The sequence below is a fragment of the Onychostruthus taczanowskii genome, unplaced genomic scaffold (assembly GCF_017590055.1).
Source record: "Onychostruthus taczanowskii isolate IOZ18803 unplaced genomic scaffold, ASM1759005v1 scaffold17, whole genome shotgun sequence".
Taxonomy (NCBI): domain Eukaryota; kingdom Metazoa; phylum Chordata; class Aves; order Passeriformes; family Passeridae; genus Onychostruthus; species Onychostruthus taczanowskii.
Genome location: NW_024498906.1, coordinates 9,245,577 through 9,266,805, shown reverse-complemented (window position 1 = coordinate 9,266,805; position 21,229 = coordinate 9,245,577). Strand labels below are relative to the sequence as shown.

The following is a 21,229-nucleotide window of genomic DNA, read 5'->3' as shown; positions in this document are numbered from 1 at the left end:
TTTGTTTTCATTACCCATTGAAGCGCACGCTGCAGTGTTTCACACCGGGCTGTGTCTGCCGCCGCTTTCAACGCCGTAAAATCAATTTATGGAATGGGGACAGCTTCGCGCGCGTCGCTTTTATTCGCTCTCCTTTGCGCAGCGAATGTGCTGACTCGCACCGCGCGGCCGCACCCGTCCGGTCCGGATCTCGGAGCGCTCCCGTCTGTCCGCGCCAGCTCCGGGCTCTCCCGGTTCCCGCAGCCCGCCCCATCCCGGAGCTCTCCCGGTTCCCGCGGCCCGCCCCATCCCGGGGCTCTCCCGGTTCCCGCGGCCCGCCCCATCCCGGGGCTCTCCCGGTTCCCGCGGCCCGCCCCATCCCGGGGCTCTCCCGGTGTCCCGGGCCCGGAGGAGCGGCCCGCCCCATCCCGGGGCTCTCCCGGTTCCCGCGGCCCGCCCCATCCCGGGGCTCTCCCGGTTCCCGCGGCCCGCCCCGTCCCGGGGCTCTCCCGGCCTCCCGGGCCCGGAGCAGCTGAGGGAACGCGGGGGCTCCGCCTCTTCTCACGTGACGTCACCGCGCCGGAAGGGCCTCGGCGCGCCCGTGACGTCAACGCTTCCTTCTTTCCCAGGGAGGCCGGAGCGAGGTAGGAGCGGGGAGGCCGCGATCCCGATCCCGATCCGCCTCCATCCGCGCCCGGGCGGCCGCGGGAAGGGGCGCAGCGGGGACGGGGCAGGGATGGGGTGCCGCTGAGCGCGTCGCGGCTGTCGCTGAGCTGTCCCCGCGTCCCCGCAGGGCGCCATGGGCCGCGTCATCCGCGGGCAGAGGAAAGGCGCGGGCTCCGTGTTCCGCGCCCACGTGAAGCACAGGAAGGGCCCGGCCAAGCTGCGCGCCGTGGACTTCGCCGAGCGGCACGGGTACATCAAGGGCATCGTCAAGGTACGGGGGCACACTGGGCACCGCGTCCCCCGAGCTGCCGGCAGCGCCCGCGGGCCTCCGGCTGCTCCTGATCCTGTCTGTCCGGATCCAGGTTCCTCGGTCAGTTCTGCTGGAGCTTTGCTAAGACTAGCAGTGCCAGCGTGGTTTTGTGTTGCCAAAAGGATTCCCTGTGCCTCTGGAAACGTGGCTGGGGAGTCTCCCATGTAGCTAGATGCGTATTAAAAAAAAAATCAAATATTTGTAAATGCCAAGTGATAGCCATCATTTCAGTGTTGAGCAGCAGGAGCAAGGCAGCAGCTGTATTTGGGGTGTGATGGTGGCTCAGGGGTGCCGCAGGGACTTTTTTGGGGTGTCAGGGACTGCAGAGTGCCAGCAGTGCTGCTGGCTGGGTGCTCTCAGCACCTTCAGCGTTCACAGCACGGTCACGTTCAGGTGTGGAGAGAATTTTCTTCACCCTCACCTCAGTGAGGTGGTGGTAGAAGGTGGGCAGCAAGCTTTGACCTGAACTTGGTCATACACAGGGGAACACGTTCAGGTGTGGAGAGAATTTTCTTCACCCTCACCTCAGTGAGGTGGTGGTAGAAGGTGGGCAGCAAGCTTTGAACTTGGTCATACACAGGGGAGAAAACCACAGCAATGGGCACCAGCAGTTCGTGAGCTGTCCTGGGAGACAGACACGTCCAGAGATGTGTCAGAGCCACTTGTCTGAAGCCTGTAAATGCACGGTTGGGTATTTTGATCCCAGAGTGCTTCAGGAGCAGAATGCACGTGTCTTTTCAAGTGTAAAAGAAACAAGTCTGTGCTGCTTTGTTTAGGAGCTCCAAAACCTTTGTTTTACCTGAGTGCAGAATGTTAGAAATGCTGCAGTCCCAGGGAAACACAGGGAAAGTCACTGCCTGTGCCCAGCTCTGTCCTGCCCAGAGGTGGTGGGGCAAAGTGAAAGTGGATTTCTTAGTATGGAGAGATGGATCCCTGCAGAATGTCAGGAACAAAGCTGTTCAGCCAGGATGAGCTACCAGCAGCACACGTATCCAGGCGTTATTTGTGATCAGTGAAGGATTTGGGCTGGAAGGGACCTTAAAGCTCATCCAGTTCCAATCCCTTGCAGTGGGCAGGGACACCTTCCACTGTCCCAGCTCGCTCCAAGGCCCATCCAGCCTGGCTATGAACACTTCCAGGGCTGGGGCACCCACAGTTCCTCAGGGCAGCCTGTGCCAGGGAGGAGTTTCTCTGACAGGATGGGATGTAGGAACCGGCGCCGGTGTTGGATCAAACGTGAATCCTCAGCCCTGAGAAGTGTCCTGCTGAGGCTCATCCCAGAGTAACCGTGCCCCAGTGGGCTGGCTCCTGCAGAGCCCCTGGCAGGGCCCGGCCCTGCCCTGCCCTGCAGCAGCTCCGCATTCCCACAGGACATCATCCATGACCCCGGGCGGGGCGCGCCGCTGGCCAAGATCGCCTTCCGCGACCCGTACCGCTTCAAGAAGCGCACGGAGCTCTTCATCGCCGCCGAGGGCATCCACACCGGGCAGTTCGTGTACTGCGGCAAGAAAGGTGGGCTGGGCGGGGCTGGGGCTGGGGCTGGGCCTGGGCCTGGGCCTGGGCCTATGGGAAGGGCTGGGGCTGGGGCTGGGGCGGGCTGGGGCTGGGGCAGGGGCTGCGGCTGCGGCTGGGGCTGCGGCTGGGGCTGGGTGTCCCAGCTGCTGGAGTTCAGGATGCTGGAGTGCAGCACCCTGCTGCTGCAGCCCTCCCGTGTTCAGCAGGGCTGTGACCCCAGCCCAGGGCCCCCAGTGAAGCTGTGGCTGCTCTCTTGCTCCTTGCAGCCCAGCTGAACATCGGGAATGTTCTGCCCGTGGGCACCATGCCCGAGGGCACCATCGTGTGCTGCCTGGAGGAGAAGCCCGGTGACCGCGGGAAGCTGGCGCGCGCCTCCGGCAACTACGCCACCGTCATCTCCCACAACCCTGAAACCAAGAAAACCAGAGTGAAGCTGCCCTCAGGCTCCAAGAAAGTGATTTCTTCTGCAAACAGGGCTGTTGTGGGTAAGGAGCAATCACTGTGCACTTGTCACTGGGTGCTTGTCACTGAATCTTCCAAACAAGGCCCCACTTTAAATAAGCACCTTGAAAATATTGCCACGTGCAGGCTGGACGGCCTCTGCTCAGGTGCCTGGCTTGTATTTTACACCTGCATTACTTTTGCATGTTGCTAACCTAAATTTGGAGGTTTGACCTAGTGAGAGGACAGAAAAGTAGATGCTCATTGTCCTCAGGCTGCAGTGGAATTGTTCAGCCTGTAAAATCTGCAGTTCTCGGGGAAGGACTTGTACGGCAAATGGCATTTTGATTTCCTGCTTCTGGTACACTGAAGGAGCCTGTTGTTGGTGCCAGGTGGGTGGAATGTTCTGGGAGGTCTGACAGGGAATGACAAAACCACTGCCAAGAAGCAGAGGCTGCAGCAGGTTTGTTGTGCACCTGACTGGCAGCTGAGGTGGCTGCTGGTGACACCTGCCTGCCTCTGCATGGAAGACACCAAAGCGAATAATCCAGTGTGTTACTCCAGTAAAATTGACTCAGTAAATCATGAAACAAGTTGGTATTTGACCTCAAAGTTCTTCACAGTCCCCTGAGCTCTTTCAATTCATACTTCACTTGGAAAACTTAATGTTGCTCAGGAAATAGTCGCAGTAAAAGTGGCAGTGCTTTAGAAAGACAGCTCAATCCGTGTGTATTGGATCAGAAAGAAGGCTATAGCTCAGCTCTGATGTCACTGTTGGTGTTGGCTTTCCGTGGTACTGGTGTGTGCCCTGTTTGGGTGTCACCATTCCTGCCGTTCCCTGCAGGAATCGTGGCTGGTGGAGGCCGTATTGACAAGCCCATCCTGAAGGCCGGCCGTGCCTACCACAAGTACAAGGCCAAGAGGAACTGCTGGCCACGCGTCCGTGGTGTGGCCATGAACGTGAGTCTGTCTGGAGTCATCCCTGTCCCCTCTGGCAGTTCAGGAAAGATGTGTGGGATATTGGGACGAGCCTGGCATGTATCTGGGAGGGAAGCTTCCCAGATAAATGTGTGGCCACGGGGTGAATTGGCAGCGCTCCATGGTGACTGCACCACGTGAAAAGTGACATAGTTACTTCTTTGTCCCCTTCAACCTGTTGATTTCTGTTGACCACCAGTTTCTGTGGTTACATTGCTGTCTTGCTTTCCCCCTGCACAGCCCGTGGAGCATCCCTTCGGAGGAGGCAACCACCAGCACATCGGGAAGCCCTCGACCATCCGCAGGGACGCTCCCGCGGGACGCAAGGTCGGGCTGATCGCCGCGCGCCGCACGGGGCGGCTGCGGGGCACCAAGACTGTGCAGGAGAAGGAGAACTGAGCTCCCGCCCCGGGGGCCACACAATAAATTTGTACAACAGAGCTCGTGTGGAGGTCGTGGTGTCTGCTGCTGCAGTGGGGATAAAACGGGATCGTGTTCGGCACGGGAAGCTGCGAGCGGAGTGTCGGGGTTTTTTTGCCTTGCCTGGGAGAGCAGGGATTCAGCCAGCGCTTGCAGGCTGTGAGCTGGTCCTGCAGGCTGGGGTGACACTGCTGTGGATGCTCTTGTGCTCTGGTGTGATGTTCATGCTGGCCTGGGTCCGTGGGAGCTGAGGCCTGACAAAGCAGTCAAGCAATCCTGTGGTTAAACTTGGGAGTCTGGCTGGAAGGATGCTCAGTTTCCTGAGTTCATAACCTCTAACATAATGGTTTTCCATTTTTATCTTTTGGAGTTGGGGAAACTTAAAAGTTGCAAACTTGGGAAGTATTTCAGCTGCTCTCACAAGGTTTGGGCTTCCTTTTGGAACTTGAGCCAAATGAAAGGTGCCAAAAAATTCGAGGTGTTACACAGACTGCCCCCTTTACTCCTCAGTTTTTGGGAAAGGCAGGCAGCTTCAAACATCTCTTCTTTGCAGGTTGGTCATGATGGGATATTCCAAGGTGCTGTAGTAACACGTGGGCAGTAGCACTGATGTCCACTGGGAAGCCATGTTCTCCAAGAACAGCTGTCCTGTGAAAAGCCAGCTTTTGTAAGGGAATGAGAAAAGTAATGGGGTTTGGTGCAAAATGGCTTTATTAACAGCTTTTCTGGCCTTAGCAGGGAAAAATCTGAAAGCAAATGGGGCTCACCTTCATGTCTGGGCACACCCAAAGCCAGGGATGCTGTTGATCTGGCTGTGCTGCAGGGGTCTGAGCCCAGGACCAGACTTCCATGTATGGGAATGACTTGCATTGATGGGAATCTGGTGGAATGTGAAGTGGGAAAAGTGCTTTCTACACCCACCCACAAATCCAGTACTGGAGCTGGCCACGTTTGTCTGGGGAGGGAAAGGCAATTTAAAAAACCCAAACCACACCGTGGAGAAAGGCATCAGAGCCCACTGGGGAGAAGAAGCAAAACGAGGGCAAGTTTTGTTTGTTTATATTGCTCCAATCCCATCAAGGTCTGAAGTTCACATCTGTTCTGGCCACGAGGTCAGAAGCTCTTGGGTGCCTCTGCTTTCCTGACAGGGCTCCCAGTGTAACACTCCTCCCAAACACCATCAGAGGAGCAGCTGAAGTACTTCATGTTCCACCAAAATGTGTATTAAAGGATTCGCAGAAAATCATGGCTTCCAACCATGTTTGGGTTATATTTTCTCAGGAAAGGGGAGATGGTTACTGACCCTTGGCTGCCTCTGCTGCTGTTCCAGGCTCTGACAGTGCCCACCAGTGTTCACAGCCACAGGGTCAGTGCACCAAGTCCATGAGCAGGGAGTAATAAATACAAATTACTAAATAAGTACCATATTACAGAGTTTAATGCAGCTCCAAACACGTTTAATGTAAACACATAGGATGCAATGCCAGAAGTCTCTAAATTCACACAGTAGCATGAGGATTTCAAAGACTTTTCTCCTTCAGCAAGCTCCAGTTGCAACTACTGTTCCAGTGCAGTCTCCTGTTACCAGCATGAAGGTGGAACAAAAAAGCCACTGTGATCCTGGCAAATGACCAGAAGACTCAAGGGGCAAAATGCTCCTCCAGCCCCAACACCTGCAGGGCTAAAAGTCTGTGAAAAGAAACATGAGGGAAGAGGGAGTAAGATAAAGCAAATAAACAATGAAAGGCTGTAAAGAAACCAACATTTAATGAAAAAAATAAGTAAACTGATTTGTAAAAAAAAAAAAAAAAATCCACAACTTTTCTCCTTTGTTCTCTCTGCAGGCCTTTTTGTGAGCACACAAATTAACAGATTAAACAAGCAGACTCCAGCTAAATCCAAAATTGGTTTCTACCCCAAGTTAAATTTCCAACCCTCTGTTTCATAAACTGAAATATATTTTCTAAACCAAATGTCTAATTTAAGCTGTAGGATAGAGGTGAACTCCAGCAGTTTACATGACGGGGGAAGTTAAGACAATTAACAATGCAATAAGAATTTTTTAAATACCAATAAAAATATACAGGTGAGTTCCTAACAAGCTTAACTTCAGGCTGGGAGGATCTGTGAGAGCACTGAACAAAATGAAAATGGGCTGGAGTTGAGGCAGTCCCTGTCCCGTGTCCCAGAGCACCAGCAGCAGGTTCAGTGAGCAGGGCAGAAATAGAGAAATCATTTCTGCAATCTGAGTCTCCAGTGTCCAAACACTGAGATTGATTTCATCAATCTGAGTGTCCAGCCAGGGACACTGAGAGGAGCAGGAGCTGCTGAGCACAGGAAGGAACAAACCTGGCCGTGAGCTGGGAGGGTGTCCCGGCCGGACTGAGGCAGCTCCAACACAAAAACACTTTCAAATGTAAATGAGGCTCCTCCTGTGGTCTTGCCCTTCTTCTACCCCCACTGCTCACGGTATGGAATCATAGGCTGGTTTGGGGCTGAAAGGACCTGGAAGATCATCTAGTTCCAACCCCCCTGCTGTGGGAGTAATTATGTAATGTGTTGTAATTATGCTTTAATTGTGTATCATAATCAGCAACCTCCTGCTCAAACCAACTGTTTTAGCAGCATGACAGAATACCCAGTCAATTTGCTTATATGGTTTATATCCAGGATGCTTCACTTCATGGAGGAGCATCTCAATTCCCAACCCTAATACTGCACAGAAGACATGAGCTACTATAGGTACAGTCAAACTTAAAAACCAAAGCCATGCTCGTTAGTAAAACAATACTAATCATGATTATTATTATATTATTAAACCTCCACACATAAAGATTAGCACAGTTACAGAAATCTTGAAATGAAGCAAAGTGTTTTAAAGAAAGATGTTAAGTGTTCCTGCAGAATTCTCAGAGGTTATTTCCAGTATATGGCTTTGTTTTGCTAAAAGAAAAAAAATTTAAAAATAAAAATATACATACCAGTGAAGCACTAAAGCTTTCCTTCATAAGGGCTTCAAATTTCCATCTGCTGAAAGAGCAAACACCATTTTCTTTATGCATTTTAAAGGGTGTGTTGAGAAGCACCAAGTGCTACCTAAACATGGACAGGTATCACGAATTCCTCCCCAGTAACAGAACCCTCATCAGCATCACTGTCCCCTGCCAACACCCCGTGGGAGCAGTAGGGTCACTTCACCCGGAGGTCACTGTCCTGGGGCTTTCCACAGCACCACTCCCACCCTGACTGCCCAGCCTGAGAAATCAGAAAGGGGAGCAGCTCTGGAGGAGCCACAGCCGGCCACACACTGGTGCAGGCAGGGCAGAACTGCAGAGGGAGATGCAAGGAAACAATGTGAGGTGAAAAAAGGCCAGAGCAAACCCATGCAGGGAGTTTCTGCAAAAAGAGAGGGAAGCAAGCTCCAGCAGCAAGATAATGATCCTGACTCTTATGCTGAAGTTACCAGGTAAGTATCTATCAAATCCAAGGGAAATGCTTCGGGCTGTGTTTTCAGCTAATGTGAAAACCACAGGAGCCCAAATTCTAAAAGGTTTCAGGGAGTCAGGTGATCAATAAATCATTACAACCTCCACAGAGGTTAAATTAAAAAATGGCTATTTTTGTCCTGTGGCATTAACAAATTCTCAGAGAGAAATGTGAGAACAGAAACATTGGTGGGAGTTGTTTTACATTTTTGCTGTTTTCATCAAAAGCTTTCTTCTCCCAGTTTACCCCCACCCCCAGTGATCTGCTGGGATACATCCAGAGTGTACCCTAAATTCTCAGTTTTGCCACCATGTCGATGTCCAGAGAATTCACACTCACATGCACTCAGATGGGTGACATTGACTGAGCAGACCAAGGAAAAACTCAGGTGTTACAGAATCACAGAAGTGTCAGGGTTGGAGGGACCCCTGGAGATCACCCGGTCCATCCCCCTGCCAAGGCAGGGTCACCTGGAGCAGGTGACACAGGAGTGCATCCAGGTGGGTCTGGAATGTCTCCAAACAGGGAGACTCCACAGCTGTTCCTGCCACCTTCACTGTAAAGAAGTTCTTCCTCATGCCAAGCTGGAACCTTTTGAGTCACCTGCTTCCATAATGTCCTTTTAAATTTTTTTTTTAAATTTCATGTAAGTACCACAAATTCCTAGAAATTTGCCACTGTTTTCCACTTTCATTTGCATATCTTCCAGAGCAAACTTGGGGATCCAGAGGTTTCCAGTAGCTCTCCATTGGACCCACCTCACGTTCCTCTGGGAGATGGCCCTGGCTCTGGCAGAGCAAAGCAAGGGGCACGGGGCAGGCACGGGGGTCACAGCAGCTCCCCAGCAGCTGCACCAGCTCCTCTCGGCTGCAATGTGACAGGAACTGTCCCTGGAGAGCTCCCAGAGCCTCTGGCCCTCACAGGCACGAAGGTGATGCCAGGAGCATTCCCAGCTTGTCTCCAGCCACTGCAGCACCACCAAACCACTCTGTGAGTGCTACAGGAGGTGCAGAGGCAGCAGCAAACCTGGCTCAACTCCAGCTTTATTTCCCTGTCTTCATCACAGCGAGTCTCCTCCACCAGCAACTTGGTTATGTTGTATTTTAATAAATTCAACACAAGAGGCCTCCACTAGCCCGTTCTTCAATTAAGTCCACATTTTATTTATGGTTTGCTGTTGGTACTTCAATCAGATTTATATATACATAATCTAAAACCTACATCAAAACCATGTTGACTGCTCTGAAGACCGAGAGAAGTGACACGATTGAAGTTTTCTTCCACAGCTCTATGGTAAGTCTACATTCCCACAGCAGGTTTTTGGTTCAGGTTGCAGAAGTGTTCAGAATGCCAATGCCAGGTCTCTCTCAGACTCGGAGTGGGAGGGTTACAGTTCTCTTTCAGCATTTCAGTCTTACACACAACCACAGTAGCAATCAGTAACATTTTTTTGCTCTAGATTAACACCTGGGTTGATCTGCAGAATTCTGGCTTTTCACACGCCCACGTCTCCCTTCCTAAACCCTCACCAACACAGCTGGAAAACCAAGTCCCTCCCTGCGATTGCTGCATAATTTGAACATTAATTACGAGAGGATCTGATGCTGCTTCACACGGGAGGCAGCACGAGAGGCTGAGGAGAAGCGCTTGGGAGTCCTCACGGTGCCACCTGCAAAATGCCAGCTCCTTCACTTGGATGCACACACAGGTACCCCAAACAATTCCATTTATCCCCAGGGAGGCAGGGATGCCCGTGCCTGCCCAGCAAACAGCCCCACCAGGAATTTGTGCACCTTGGCCTGGCCCAGGGCAGCTCCCGCACGGCCGGAGCCGCTCCCGGCAACGAACGACAAGAGGTAGAAAGTATTCACAGAAGCAGCTTGGCCCTCGCTCAGCCCATCCCTGCCTTTATTTGCTCAGAGGATTAGACTTAGTACAGATCTTAGAGAAGAAGAAGAAGAATAGAAAATGCTTTACATGCTACTTAATCGGAAGTTCCTGCTCGGAACAGCCCCGGAGCGCTGTGGTTCAGGACGGGTCCCGCACAAAGGCTCAGCAGCTGCTGCCACGGGGCTGCGTGGGGCCAGGCAAAGCACAGCTCCAGCTCCCCAGGGATTTCCCACAGCACGACCTCTCCCTTCAGCAAAATATTCCCATTTCTGCTATTTCACCTGTCCTCAGTCACGCACAGGGCAGACAGAATTGGTGAGTATCAGTAAGTCCTGAAGAATTCATCTTCACATTTCTAAGCTTTGGAATTTGCTTCCAGAAGACCTTCTGAGGACTTTAAAGCACCTACCAGATATTTAAATACAATCAAGTATATTAAGTGTCCAACTTTTCAGTTCGCCTTCTTTTCCAGAGTAGATTCCAGCAAAACCTACTGCTTTTATTCACCTGTAGAATAATGGTTCAATATAGAAAATGGAGGGAAAAAATACCCCAAACAACAACCAACCGAAGAAAATCAATAAGCTACAAGCTATTAGAATTCCAGACTGCCATCAGCAGCACAAAGCTTTCCTATCCCACATAAATGAGAAGATTTAAGAGGTGACAAAGCCCACCTGGTCAAGGCTGTGGCTGCTGCTACTGCACTGTGAAAGGCTCCAGGCTGCCTGGCAAACGTGGGGGCTTTTTGGGTTTTTCCCTTGCAGCAGCAAACAGCAGGGCAGCAGGTGTGGGTAAAGACAGGAGGTAAACAATCATCATGGCAAGTGAAGGGATTTGATTCCAAGAAAATACAAAAATATTGAATATAAAAATGATCCTTGCAATCCAGAGTGAAAAACTCTGTAAGACAGAATCACAAGAAATGACGGACAGGAATTTAAGAGTGAGGGACAAGAACTGAGCAGCATTTCAATAAATAAAGCTACAAAAAAGGCCAATAATACCTTTAAAAGCTGCACCTACAGAGGTATCACTACAGCAAAGGAACAGAACTGCTCACTTAATGGCTCAGGTGAAACCACACTTGGAAAGCATTCATCCAGCCCTGGGCATTGTATGAAAACAGGAACAGCACGACACCACAGCAGAAATGTGGATCAGGGAACAGCTTATGGGGGAAAACCAAACATTTACACATTTTGCTCTGGTGTGGACTAAAGGGGACATCACTGCAACTGCAGACTGTGCAGCTCACACCACTTAGGGCAAAATACACCAATTTACTGGAATAGTAGTTGCAAATTAGAACAAAAATTAACATTATCAGACATTTTGAATACTATAGAAACAGAGAAGGGCATGATCTTGTTTTCCTGCACTGGATGTTTTGCTATGCTCAGATTGTAGATGAAGTCATGGAACCTTTTTCCTCTTGTTTTCATTACTCAAGGTTATCTAATGGTTAAAAACTAGAAGACATTTTTTTGCACATTATTTTGACCACTGAACAATGACCCTGTCGTTTCAGAACTGTGCTGATATGATTTAAGGCTATATTAAATTCTTCCAAGGAAACAGCCTGTAGGTCAGTTTTATTATCAAAAAGTGGCTTCAAGGAGTTCTAAAGCTAAAAAATACAGAGTTGGGTATTTAAAAATCTGATTAAAAGTTAGCCCTTATTCAGGAGTGTTTTTCTCCTTCAGAAACTGGTTCCCCTGTGCTTGTTTTGATTTGTCTGCAAACAAGAGCTCTGTCTTCTGTGCCACCCACTGACTGAGCTGGCTTGACCCCAACATATCACCAACTTCCACTCTTACAGTGCTGAAATCAACTGAACCCACACAAATGCTGCTGAAATCCATGGATCCACCACAACTTGCATTAGAAAATCAGAGTGCAGGATGGGGATGTCTGAATTTAACGGCTGGAATCCCTTGTCAACGCTTCCAGACACAGCCTACCCCTAACAGGCACTGCAGGGGTGGGGCTGTGCACTTGCTCTTGTGAAAAAATGACACAGGAATGGCTACTGCACACTTAAAAACAGCTCAGGGGAGACTTTTATACCTTAGAAATAAAAGGAAATTTATGGTAAGAACCTCTCCAGTGTGAAAAGTGACAGTGCTCGGGGTGGGTTAAAGCCCTTCCCCCAGTCTGGATCAGAGGCCAAGTGTCAGCCAAGAGTGTGCTGACATGGCAACCCCACTGGAAGGCAGGGACAGGGACACCCTGGAATGGCACATAGGGCACATACAGCTCACTCTGAGCCCAGCTGCCAGCCAGGAGAAAATTCATTGAGCTCTTAAGAGTGGTTTGGTGTCACCTTCCCCACTAGACCACCTGCAAGGAGAGCAGGAATCCTGCAGGAGGAAGCAGCTGGGATCCTTCCACTCTGCCTTCTGCCACTGCAGCACCTCGGCGCAGCACGTGGTTTGTGCAAGACATTTCCTACTGCTCCCAGAATGCCTCTTCTGTCTGGCTCTAGGCAAGGCAGCTGCAGACTTCATTCCCAAGACCTCATGGCTGTGGGAAAGTGGTAACATGAACATGATGGAGAGTATGAAAAGTAAGAAGACAGAGAGCCAAAATCACTGTTGTCCTGTTTATGCTGTGCTGGAGCAGAGCCACAAATGGGAAACTCCCACACCTGTCCTAAGAAATGTGAGGTTGGCATCAGCATCTCACCCTCCCAAAAATAAAGGTGTGTCTTTTGCCAAGGGAGAGAGAATTTGCTTCCAATGTGGAATTGAGAGTGTGGGATAACAAGGTTTAACCAAGATATTTAAATGCTTAATTGGTTACTCTGCAAATTTCCCAATATGCCACTTCTTCCTCCAATTTATACAGTCAAGTCTTTAACTTCATTTCTAGTTAAATTCATTGCACTGAAAGCTTCCCTGTAATGCCCAGTAACTGGAACTCATGCCAACAAAAACATGGAGCCGCTTTGCCCTGACACAGTTCATCAGCCTATTCATTTCTGGCAAAAGACTTAAGAGGTAGACAAAATTTATTGAAACCAAAAATGAAGTAAACTGCTACAGCAGCCAATTTTTGCCCATTTTAACTGTGGCAGAATGGCTAATCTCATTCTCTCCTGGATCTCAGGAAATAAACAGGAAGTTTTGGAACCGTAAGTGCTTTTTCATGATACATATGCTAAAACACACAAGCTAGGCACAACAGAGTGGCTGAGAAGGCATAACAGCAAATATAACACAAATCTCTCATGTTGCTTAAAGTTTCACTCAGAAAAAGAAAAAAATAAATGTCAATGGGGGAATTTAATTTCTTTCTGGCTTGATTTCAGCAAGATACACAAGCTTGAAAAACAGAGAACTCAAATTTTCAGAGCTTGTAGTCAGCTGGGAAAATAATGTGAAAAAATCCAAATCAAGCAGAGCCCTGTTCTGCTTGTCCATTCCCACAAGTTCAGGTCCTGCAGGACAAACAAGCTTTGATAGAACCCTGAGCCATCTCCTTGTTGTCAAAGGGGTAACTCAGGTGCAGGTGACCAACTCTGTGACCAAAACATAGCACATTTACTGATACACAAACAGTGACTGAATTCTTTTTATATATGGCTGTACTATTTTTAACACTGACAGCAGCAAGTGTTAAAAGCTTAATGCAGTCACTAAACAACCACAATCCAAATGTACAAGATGGAGAAATTCTGCTCAGTAAGGTTATGGATTTCCCCCAAGGTCAAACTACACACTAACCCTGACTCAACATCACCTATGGATTTTCAGTTTCTATGTATTCCATGTTACACCGCCAGGAACACCAGGAATTGCTTTACTATTTATTGGCTCATTTATATGGAAGACCAGAGATTCCCTAGAAACTGTTCTAAACAGAAAACAGGACTGAAATCAGTGATGGGGGAATTAGATCTTTAGGCACTTTGAGGGGTACTGCTCTAGAGTGTGCCATCACCAACGAGGTATCGCCAGGAGCATCGCCTGGAGCCACCTGCCAAAATGCTGCCACAGAAACGTGCATATCAAACTTTTTGCTTGTACAGTATGTGTTAAGAAGTACAATTCAAAATGGTTTTGCCCAGAGTGAAGAAAACATTGCACCTTCCACTGGAGCTGCCTGTTTAAAAAGCAACAGCTGCAGCAAACAATATGGGTTTACCCTTCTTCATGTCACAGAGATGCACAAAATCCTCAGTTTGCTGCCTGGAAAACAACTGCCACTGCAGCCATTCCCAGTTCTGGGGCAGGGCTGGGTATGGCTGGAGAAAGCCACAGCCTTAAAGTGTCACAGGTTGGACATGTCTCTACAATCATTGCACTATTAAAAGCAAACACATTTGGCAAGGCTGAACTAGCACATTATATATTTTACCTATATAGTACAGAAAACGTAATAATCGCCTCTGAGATAGCCTGTTTAACAATTACTGGTCCAAATAAATATTTCAACTTGAGAACTCAGGGTAGAATTTTTGTAGTTAAAACCTCCAACAAGCATCCCCAAACATAAATGGGAACACGTTATCCAAATTTACTAAATCCAGGTAAAATGGTATTACTAAAAAACTATGAAGAAAATCTGAATTAACTTGAGCACTAGGAAAAACATGGAAGCATAAAAGTGATCATTGCTACACAGCATATTCAAAAATCTTCTGTGTCTCTCCCTTGTTACACTAAATGCCTAAGAATGCACTTGGACTGAATTTTCCATTGTTCATTTCAAAACTACGGACCTTTAATTTGATAAGCAGCTTTGTTTCTATCAACTCATTTGTAAAAAACACCATCAAGCTTGTGCTCTTAAATATATATATGTATATATAAAAACATACAAAAAGTACAAGATAAATCACATTAAGAAACTTTTACAGTGTAATTGTCCTGATTATTTTATTCTTGAGGGCCAATTTTTTTTTTTTTTGTGCACAGAATCTCAATGTGACTGTTGTTCCAGAATTCAGCATAGTGCCACTGCACAGAATTCACCTTTCTGTGCAGTCCATTAAAAAACAAAACCCCAAAAAACAACACACACCACAGGACAAAACATTCTTCTTAAATCAAATTCTATTTGTGAATTCAGCAAAATAATTTCTATAAAATAAAACAGCAAAATATTTAAATAGTATAGGGTGGGCTGTATCTGTTTTGCAGGGGTATTTGGTTTTTAGACAGGTTCCAAAAAAATTACACACATTCAAGTTACCAATTTTCATTTAAATACAGTATTTACTGATGCGTTTCTTTAAGTCTTTAAACAAATGTTTATTCTGGAATAGAGATACCTCAGAATTGTACTTGACTAACCAGTAGTTTCTTTTATATTTAAACCCTGCTTCTAATGTTAAGATTTTCTGTATAATGGATAAAGAGCTAAGACAATTCTCGCTTTCAAGTAGAACTGTGAACGAGCAGAAAACCAGCAAGTTAACTTGGTGCAGTGGCACTCACAAGTACTCTGTGATTTTGTTGACTTCCACTTCACTGGGATGCAGTAGAAGGAAAGTGTTAGAAGTTTATCTAATAAGCTCTACCAAAGAAACAAAACAAGCACACCAAATACAGTCTATTATGCTCCAGGCATCCTGGCATAGCAAATTTTTGCATATTTGTTTTAAATCTTTTAAATTCCTATTACTGAAAACTAAGTGTTCTTTATCCCACCCAGAGAGAGAACTGTCAAACATCAGATGTGAGGAACATATGTGAAACTGAAAACCACTTGTTTGTCACATTTTCCCTCCCCATTTTATAGTCTAGGTGTAAGAAGAAAAAGTTCTGAGCAATACAGTTGTCACATTGGGACAACTGCTCTCACGCTTGTTTTTTTTTTTTTTTTTTATTCCCCTCATTGGCTACACTAACTTGGTGTGAAGCCATGCTAAATGTTACAGCATAACTATAGCTTCAAAGTGATTAACCTAATACCAGAATGAAAAAGGCAATGAAAAAGATCTAGAAACAATGTTACATCACCAATTTTCCACATCAACCAAATAATTAAAAGGTTACCAGCCATTACGTTGCTCATAGTAAAATCGACTCCAGTGGCAAAGAATTAACATGAAACTATTTTTGTGGTTGACATGGATAGGCTTTTTCGTAAAGGAGTTGATCCAACTGCCATGAGGCAGGCAACACTGGTTGCAGAGCGCAGCAGATATATCAAGAAATTATTTTTTTGTTTTTGTAGATCTGTGAGTCTCATCCAGACAAAAAAAAATGTTTCTTGCTCAAGAATTAACAGTCAAACATTAATATACTATATACACCTTTGCCATTTACACATTAGCATCAGGCCATTTATTACAAAACACTATACACTTTCCACTGCAGGCGGGTTATATATTGACAGCAATTTTCTGCAGATAAGACAGTGAATAGACTCTCCACTCCATGTTGATTAGGAATAGTTTTTCTAGTTTTAAATATTAGCCAGACACAGAGAAAAGTTGGACTGTAAGGCCTGGGTGCACAGTCTTGATGGAGCAAGTTAATTGATTATGTGCATTTCACTAATCTTTTGTCTGAGGCGGGGAAACTTCTTCACTGCCTTCGTAGTTTTCTTGTGCTCGTTGGCCAGTTCGCTGAGGGTTGTTCATATGATGTGCTGCCGGGCCCGTATATGGCTGTCCATGCACGTGGTTATTCTGCAACAAAGCACACACATTTCAAAGGGATTTAACCCTGTGGGCTGTCTCCTGACTCCCTGCTTTCTCCCTTTCCACTCAGACCACCAGGAAGTATCCTCAAGCACACCAACTTCTCATGTACCTACATAATATGAACACACATCCCAGCTGCTTCATTCCTCTGATTCACACCTTTCACTTACCTCCCCGATTTACACACAAGGGAAACAAACTTTCAACTTGTAAAGATAAAAGGATCAGTTGAAACAGTAATCTCAACTTTTGAATCACAAACAATTACATGCAAAGCAAAAGCAGCAAGAAAGGAAAAAAGGAGACCAAGAGAGGTTGCCTAAGTGCTGTGACATTACACTGTGCACAGATTTTATTAACAGATTCAACCAGCTTGACTTTTTCCCCTAAAACGATGAAAAAAGCAAACCTGTGTTTATGCAGCACACTTTAATTTTTAAGGGGGAAACTTCAATGTTATAGAACTGCACGAAATCTAGACCAGCAGCTTTCTGCAAATGCTCTGCCCCAACTGAAAAAGTCACACACAGTTCTGGCAAACAAAACCACCTCATTTATGAACTGTTTTGCAGAGTTTGTGGAGAAACCAAGAGTATGAGGATTGGGTGTGTGTTAGTGAGAAATGCTATCTCTTGCAAGAAAGTGAACACATGACAAGGGCAATGGTGAGGTTACGGAATGTGTCTGAACTCGGGAGCTCAGGAAGGAGTGGGAAAATCTGCATGACTTACCAACTGCTCTGCTGAGAACATCAAGTAAGGAAAGCAAGATGGAGGGGAAAATGGATTTGGGCAGGAAAGGAAATTAAATTAGCAGATTTGGAATATACAAAATGAATTGGAACAAAATATGGCAACTAAGTGAGGGATCCAATAATTTAGTCAATTCAATAAGAAGACCCTGGTTATGATTTCTTCCAGATCTGGCTTTCCACGGGAAAGTATTAACAAAGCAACCATTTGACATAAAACCAGATTTGGATTTTATATGTACTTCAGATTTAGAGATCACTGTTCATAGCACGAGTTCCATGGCCACAAAGCCATCTGCTTTTTTCCCAAAAGCCTTCCACTTATCCAAATTCAGGCCTTGAGACTTGATCTTATATTTGAAAACAAGAAAGCAGCTCACAAAATATTATCAATGTCAATAAATACAGCAGAATCAAATTCAGTATGCACTAGGCTGTGATTACATCAATCTCTCTGCTCTTTCTGTAGATGATTAATCCCTGAGCTGATAAAATTCTCATCTGAAGCTCTGATGGTGAAACTGCTCCTGCTGAAATGGAGGTGCACCTTTATTCCTCTAAATATGGTATTTGACAATAACATGCTTCTGGCTAAATACCTATAATTTAAGTCACCATAAATGCTAAAAAAAGCAAACCTGAAACTGAATAAATAGTTCGAGTCAGAGCTTTTACCTGTTGATACTGGGAACCAGGTGAATGGGGATACAGTGGTGCATCTTCAGGTGGAGAAGACTCATGTTCATCTGGGGCATCAGGATCATCTGGTTCCTGAAGTTTGAAACAGCCCATTTAATTTACTTCTTGAAAACATATTACAATTATTCTAGCCCAAACCAATCCTGTGTGCAAATGATTGTTTCAGACATGCTAGAGTCATGTTTCAGACATTCAGAAAAAAATTCCACCCTACCCTGTCACCTATAGCTTGTACTGTACTAAATAAAAAGTCTCTCTATCAATGTATTAATCATAATCTACTTCAAATGGTCAATTTCAATTTTATACTGCTAATTCTCTAAGTGACAGATGTCTACAGGAACAGTAATAAAAACTAAAAAATAAAAATATAAACCCATTCTTATAAAGTACATATGAAATGTGTTACCTCTTAAATGAGCGGAGACTGTTGCTAAGGTTAATTATTTACAGAAGCACTTTACTCAGTTTCTTAATTGAAAGTCAAATTAATTCTTTACCTCCTCTGGGCAGAGCTCACAAGCCTTTGCAAGAGTCATCCTAGCACTGTGTGACCTCTCTAGGAAGTAGCCATTTGATGTTTCATTGCTCTGTATTGGTGGAGACCAATTATTGTAGGTGTACTGGGGATTGCCAGTGTATGGTCTACGCTCCAGCTCGTCTCCAAGCCACTCCACAGCCCAGGTCCATTTTCTCTTCAAATCTCCATTGCTCTGCAGATGGAAAATGAACAATTCATAATTACTTCCTCTGTTCTTGAAAACAGAAGTATTTTTCCTTTCCTACACATCAGCTGTCAGAGACCACCAACCTATCTGCTGCTGTTTAAAGGAGGCCCAAATATCCTTTTTTTTCCCTAAGAAAATTTCAAATTTGAAATGAAGTCTGCAGATTTGCAGCTGCATTGCAGCTGCAAATGAGTGTGAATTTAATCAGATTGCCTTCAATCCCTTATAATGACCTTCTCATACAGAAGGTTCAAATGAGTTGTCCCTGAAAGTTGTAATTTAATTGAGGCACTAAAAACTGAATAATGGTGGGGTTTGAGTTTTCTTTAAACACAGAAATGGAAAAAAAGTAGCAAGAAACAGAATAAAAGGATCACCTGAAGGATCTGGTAAGCTACAGGGCAGTTGCTGAAGAGAGCTACCATGCACTTTATACACTGGTAAGCTCTTTTCTGATAATGATTCTTCGAGCGCTGAATGGTGTCAAAGAGTCCATCCCTGTCATCTGGGATTCCCTTAAGTGCATTGTGAATCCTAGGAAAAAACAAACCACAACAACAATAAAACTTTAAATGTTAAAGAATTTTAGCATTTGAATTAAGGCTCTATATACAATGTCATTACAAAAGGGACATTTGATGTTCTGACTTCTGGTGTTAGTCAAGAGGGTTTTTTTTTAAAATCAGAAAATTAACCTGACGTGTCATATATATAACTTAGTTTAAAAATTACCAAACATGCTAAAAATATAACTGAATAAGATATATAAAAAATGTAAGTATGATTAATTCTAGTCACAGTAATCAACTTTAACAGTTCAATTTTATTACTGAAGTATCTACTGCCTTTACAAATCAGCCTTGTTAACCCAGCAGGTCCTTACAGAACTGGAACAGTTAAATCCTCAACAAAATGGTTACTTACACTCAGTTGTGCTTCTCAAAGACACCCTTTTACAGGCAGCTCTTCAGAAGGGGAATGAGTGCACATATCTGTGCATGGGATAGGGGACTCGGGCATTCCCTGGAACTAAGCCCAGTTTCTGTGCCTTCTGTTCTTGAACAAGGCACAGGAATTAACTTGCTACCCTGAAAATGTGCAAAAACTGAGAACTGACATACTTTTGGCTTTGAAAAAAAGTCAGAGGGGGCACAGAACCCACACTGGTGTCTCAAAGACCTACACTCATGGCAGGGAAAGAACTGCCCTCTTTCCTCACAGCCCTGGCAGCTGTCAGCCCAGGCTCCATCTGTAAAGCAATGATGAGCTTTACTTCAGTTAATTTAATTTAATGGCACTTGCACCATTCCAAACTCGGCACTTGAACCTGTCAAATCAAGAGAAATTTAAGAGAGTGGGTCTGCTGCCAAGGGCCAGCAGCAGTGATCTTGCAGTACCAGAGGACAAGTTGCCCCGAGGGTCAGATCAGACTCATTTTCCAGGAGTTACAAGACACCATTTACAATGGACAATTTCACTATTTCGTGGCGGTTTGTTGGGTTTTGGGATTTTTTTTTTTTTCAGAAGAGAAGACAAATATCACTAAAACTCTCTGATTATTACAGCAAAACCAAGAACAGGACAGAGACAAGTACTTCAAGCTATGGCCAGAAGTGGCAGCAAGAAGTAGTGGATGACTGGAGCTGGCCATTTAATACCCTCTGTGGAAGCCTAGCACAATTCCATGGAGCAGTGCTGCTCCTGACACTGCAATAGAACATGGAGTGATGTACTTCACCAGAGAAGCCACATCACAGCAATCTACCTCTCCTTCATACCCTGCTGTTCCAAATACAGCATTATATTCCCAACAACCACTTCCATGATTTCTCACCTGCTGTTCAACCCTAAAAATCCATTGTTCTACATCATATTTATTAAAGTGTGCCTATCCTCCAGCATTCTGTGGACTTACTTTATGGAATTATTTGTTTATCAAGAAGATACTATAAGCTAACTGCATTATATATGCATAGCAATCCCATAAAGAAAACTACCAAATCCCTACAAGTCAGTCATCATATTTTGGAGTGTGGTTAAGCCAGACCAGCATCTCCTTTGAGTCCCTCCTAAAGTATGCCCAGGCAACTGGTAACATTCTAAATGAGCAGTCTGCTTCCACAGCCAAGGACGAGTCCACTCCCATACCCAACAAGTGTGCTCTCACTGAAAGTATTTCAAATGTCCTAGAAGACACAGTTGGAAATGATTCAGTAAATCCCATACTACCTAAAACTGCTTATTATGAAACAGTAACATTTTAAAACACTGACAGGTAGCACATTGATGACATTTGTGTCATCTCACCTACTTTTATATTAAACTTCCGAAAAACAGACTGTTTTCAGAAATCGTATTTGCAGTAATTAAACATTTTAATAACTTTTCAAAAGCTTTATTCTGTAAACTTATAAAAATTAGGTTTTCAACTGGATTAATATGTAATATGCTGAGTTACAATTCTCTGAAATGTGATCATATGGAGAATATCTAAATGTGAAATATTATTTTCTCCCACATTCACACTTCATGTGTGTCTTGGTACCACTCCCACATCTGATGTGCTCCTGAGCAAGCCCAGGCTGTCACTGACCCACCTCAAGGGGATGTTTCTGTGAATCAATCTGAGCACTGCACAGGGAAGTTTAACCTGAGTTTAACCTAAACAGCACATTCTCTTGTATGTGAGAAATCTTGGCTTTATAGCA

General features: G+C 45.6%; 2 protein-coding genes and 1 long non-coding RNA gene across 7 annotated transcripts in view; 2 read left to right on the top strand and 1 right to left on the bottom strand.

Annotated features, from left to right (window-relative positions):
- Nucleotides 1–478: 478 nt before the first annotated feature.
- RPL8 (ribosomal protein L8) lies at nucleotides 479–4,329 on the top strand. The gene is made up of 6 exons (XM_041399698.1): nucleotides 479–623; nucleotides 773–916; nucleotides 2,326–2,467; nucleotides 2,737–2,955; nucleotides 3,756–3,871; nucleotides 4,130–4,329. The coding sequence occupies exons 2-6, from the start codon at nucleotides 779–781 to the stop codon at nucleotides 4,286–4,288; spliced, it is 774 nt and encodes a 257-aa protein (XP_041255632.1). The 5' UTR covers nucleotides 479–623; nucleotides 773–778; the 3' UTR covers nucleotides 4,289–4,329.
- Nucleotides 4,330–8,438: 4,109 nt separating this feature from the next.
- On the top strand, nucleotides 8,439–15,534 carry LOC121333407. The gene is made up of 2 exons (XR_005952282.1): nucleotides 8,439–9,088; nucleotides 9,255–15,534. It is a non-coding gene; the product is annotated as an uncharacterized LOC121333407 (long non-coding RNA).
- Nucleotides 14,728–21,229, bottom strand: part of USP9X (ubiquitin specific peptidase 9 X-linked) — a 95,795-nt gene continuing 89,293 nt past the window's right edge. For 3 of the 5 annotated variants that reach the window (XM_041399693.1, XM_041399695.1, XM_041399692.1), the window contains 4 exons: nucleotides 18,899–19,055; nucleotides 18,294–18,506; nucleotides 17,770–17,865; nucleotides 14,728–16,328 (listed from right to left, as the gene is read on the bottom strand). In XM_041399693.1, the coding sequence (XP_041255627.1) occupies nucleotides 16,194–16,328; nucleotides 17,770–17,865; nucleotides 18,294–18,506; nucleotides 18,899–19,055 (601 nt within the window). In that variant the 3' untranslated portion in view covers nucleotides 14,728–16,193. Of the gene's footprint in view, nucleotides 16,329–17,074; nucleotides 17,086–17,769; nucleotides 17,866–18,293; nucleotides 18,507–18,898; nucleotides 19,056–21,229 lie in introns of all 5 variants that reach the window. The other 2 variants (XM_041399694.1, XM_041399696.1) reach the window with 2 other exon arrangements.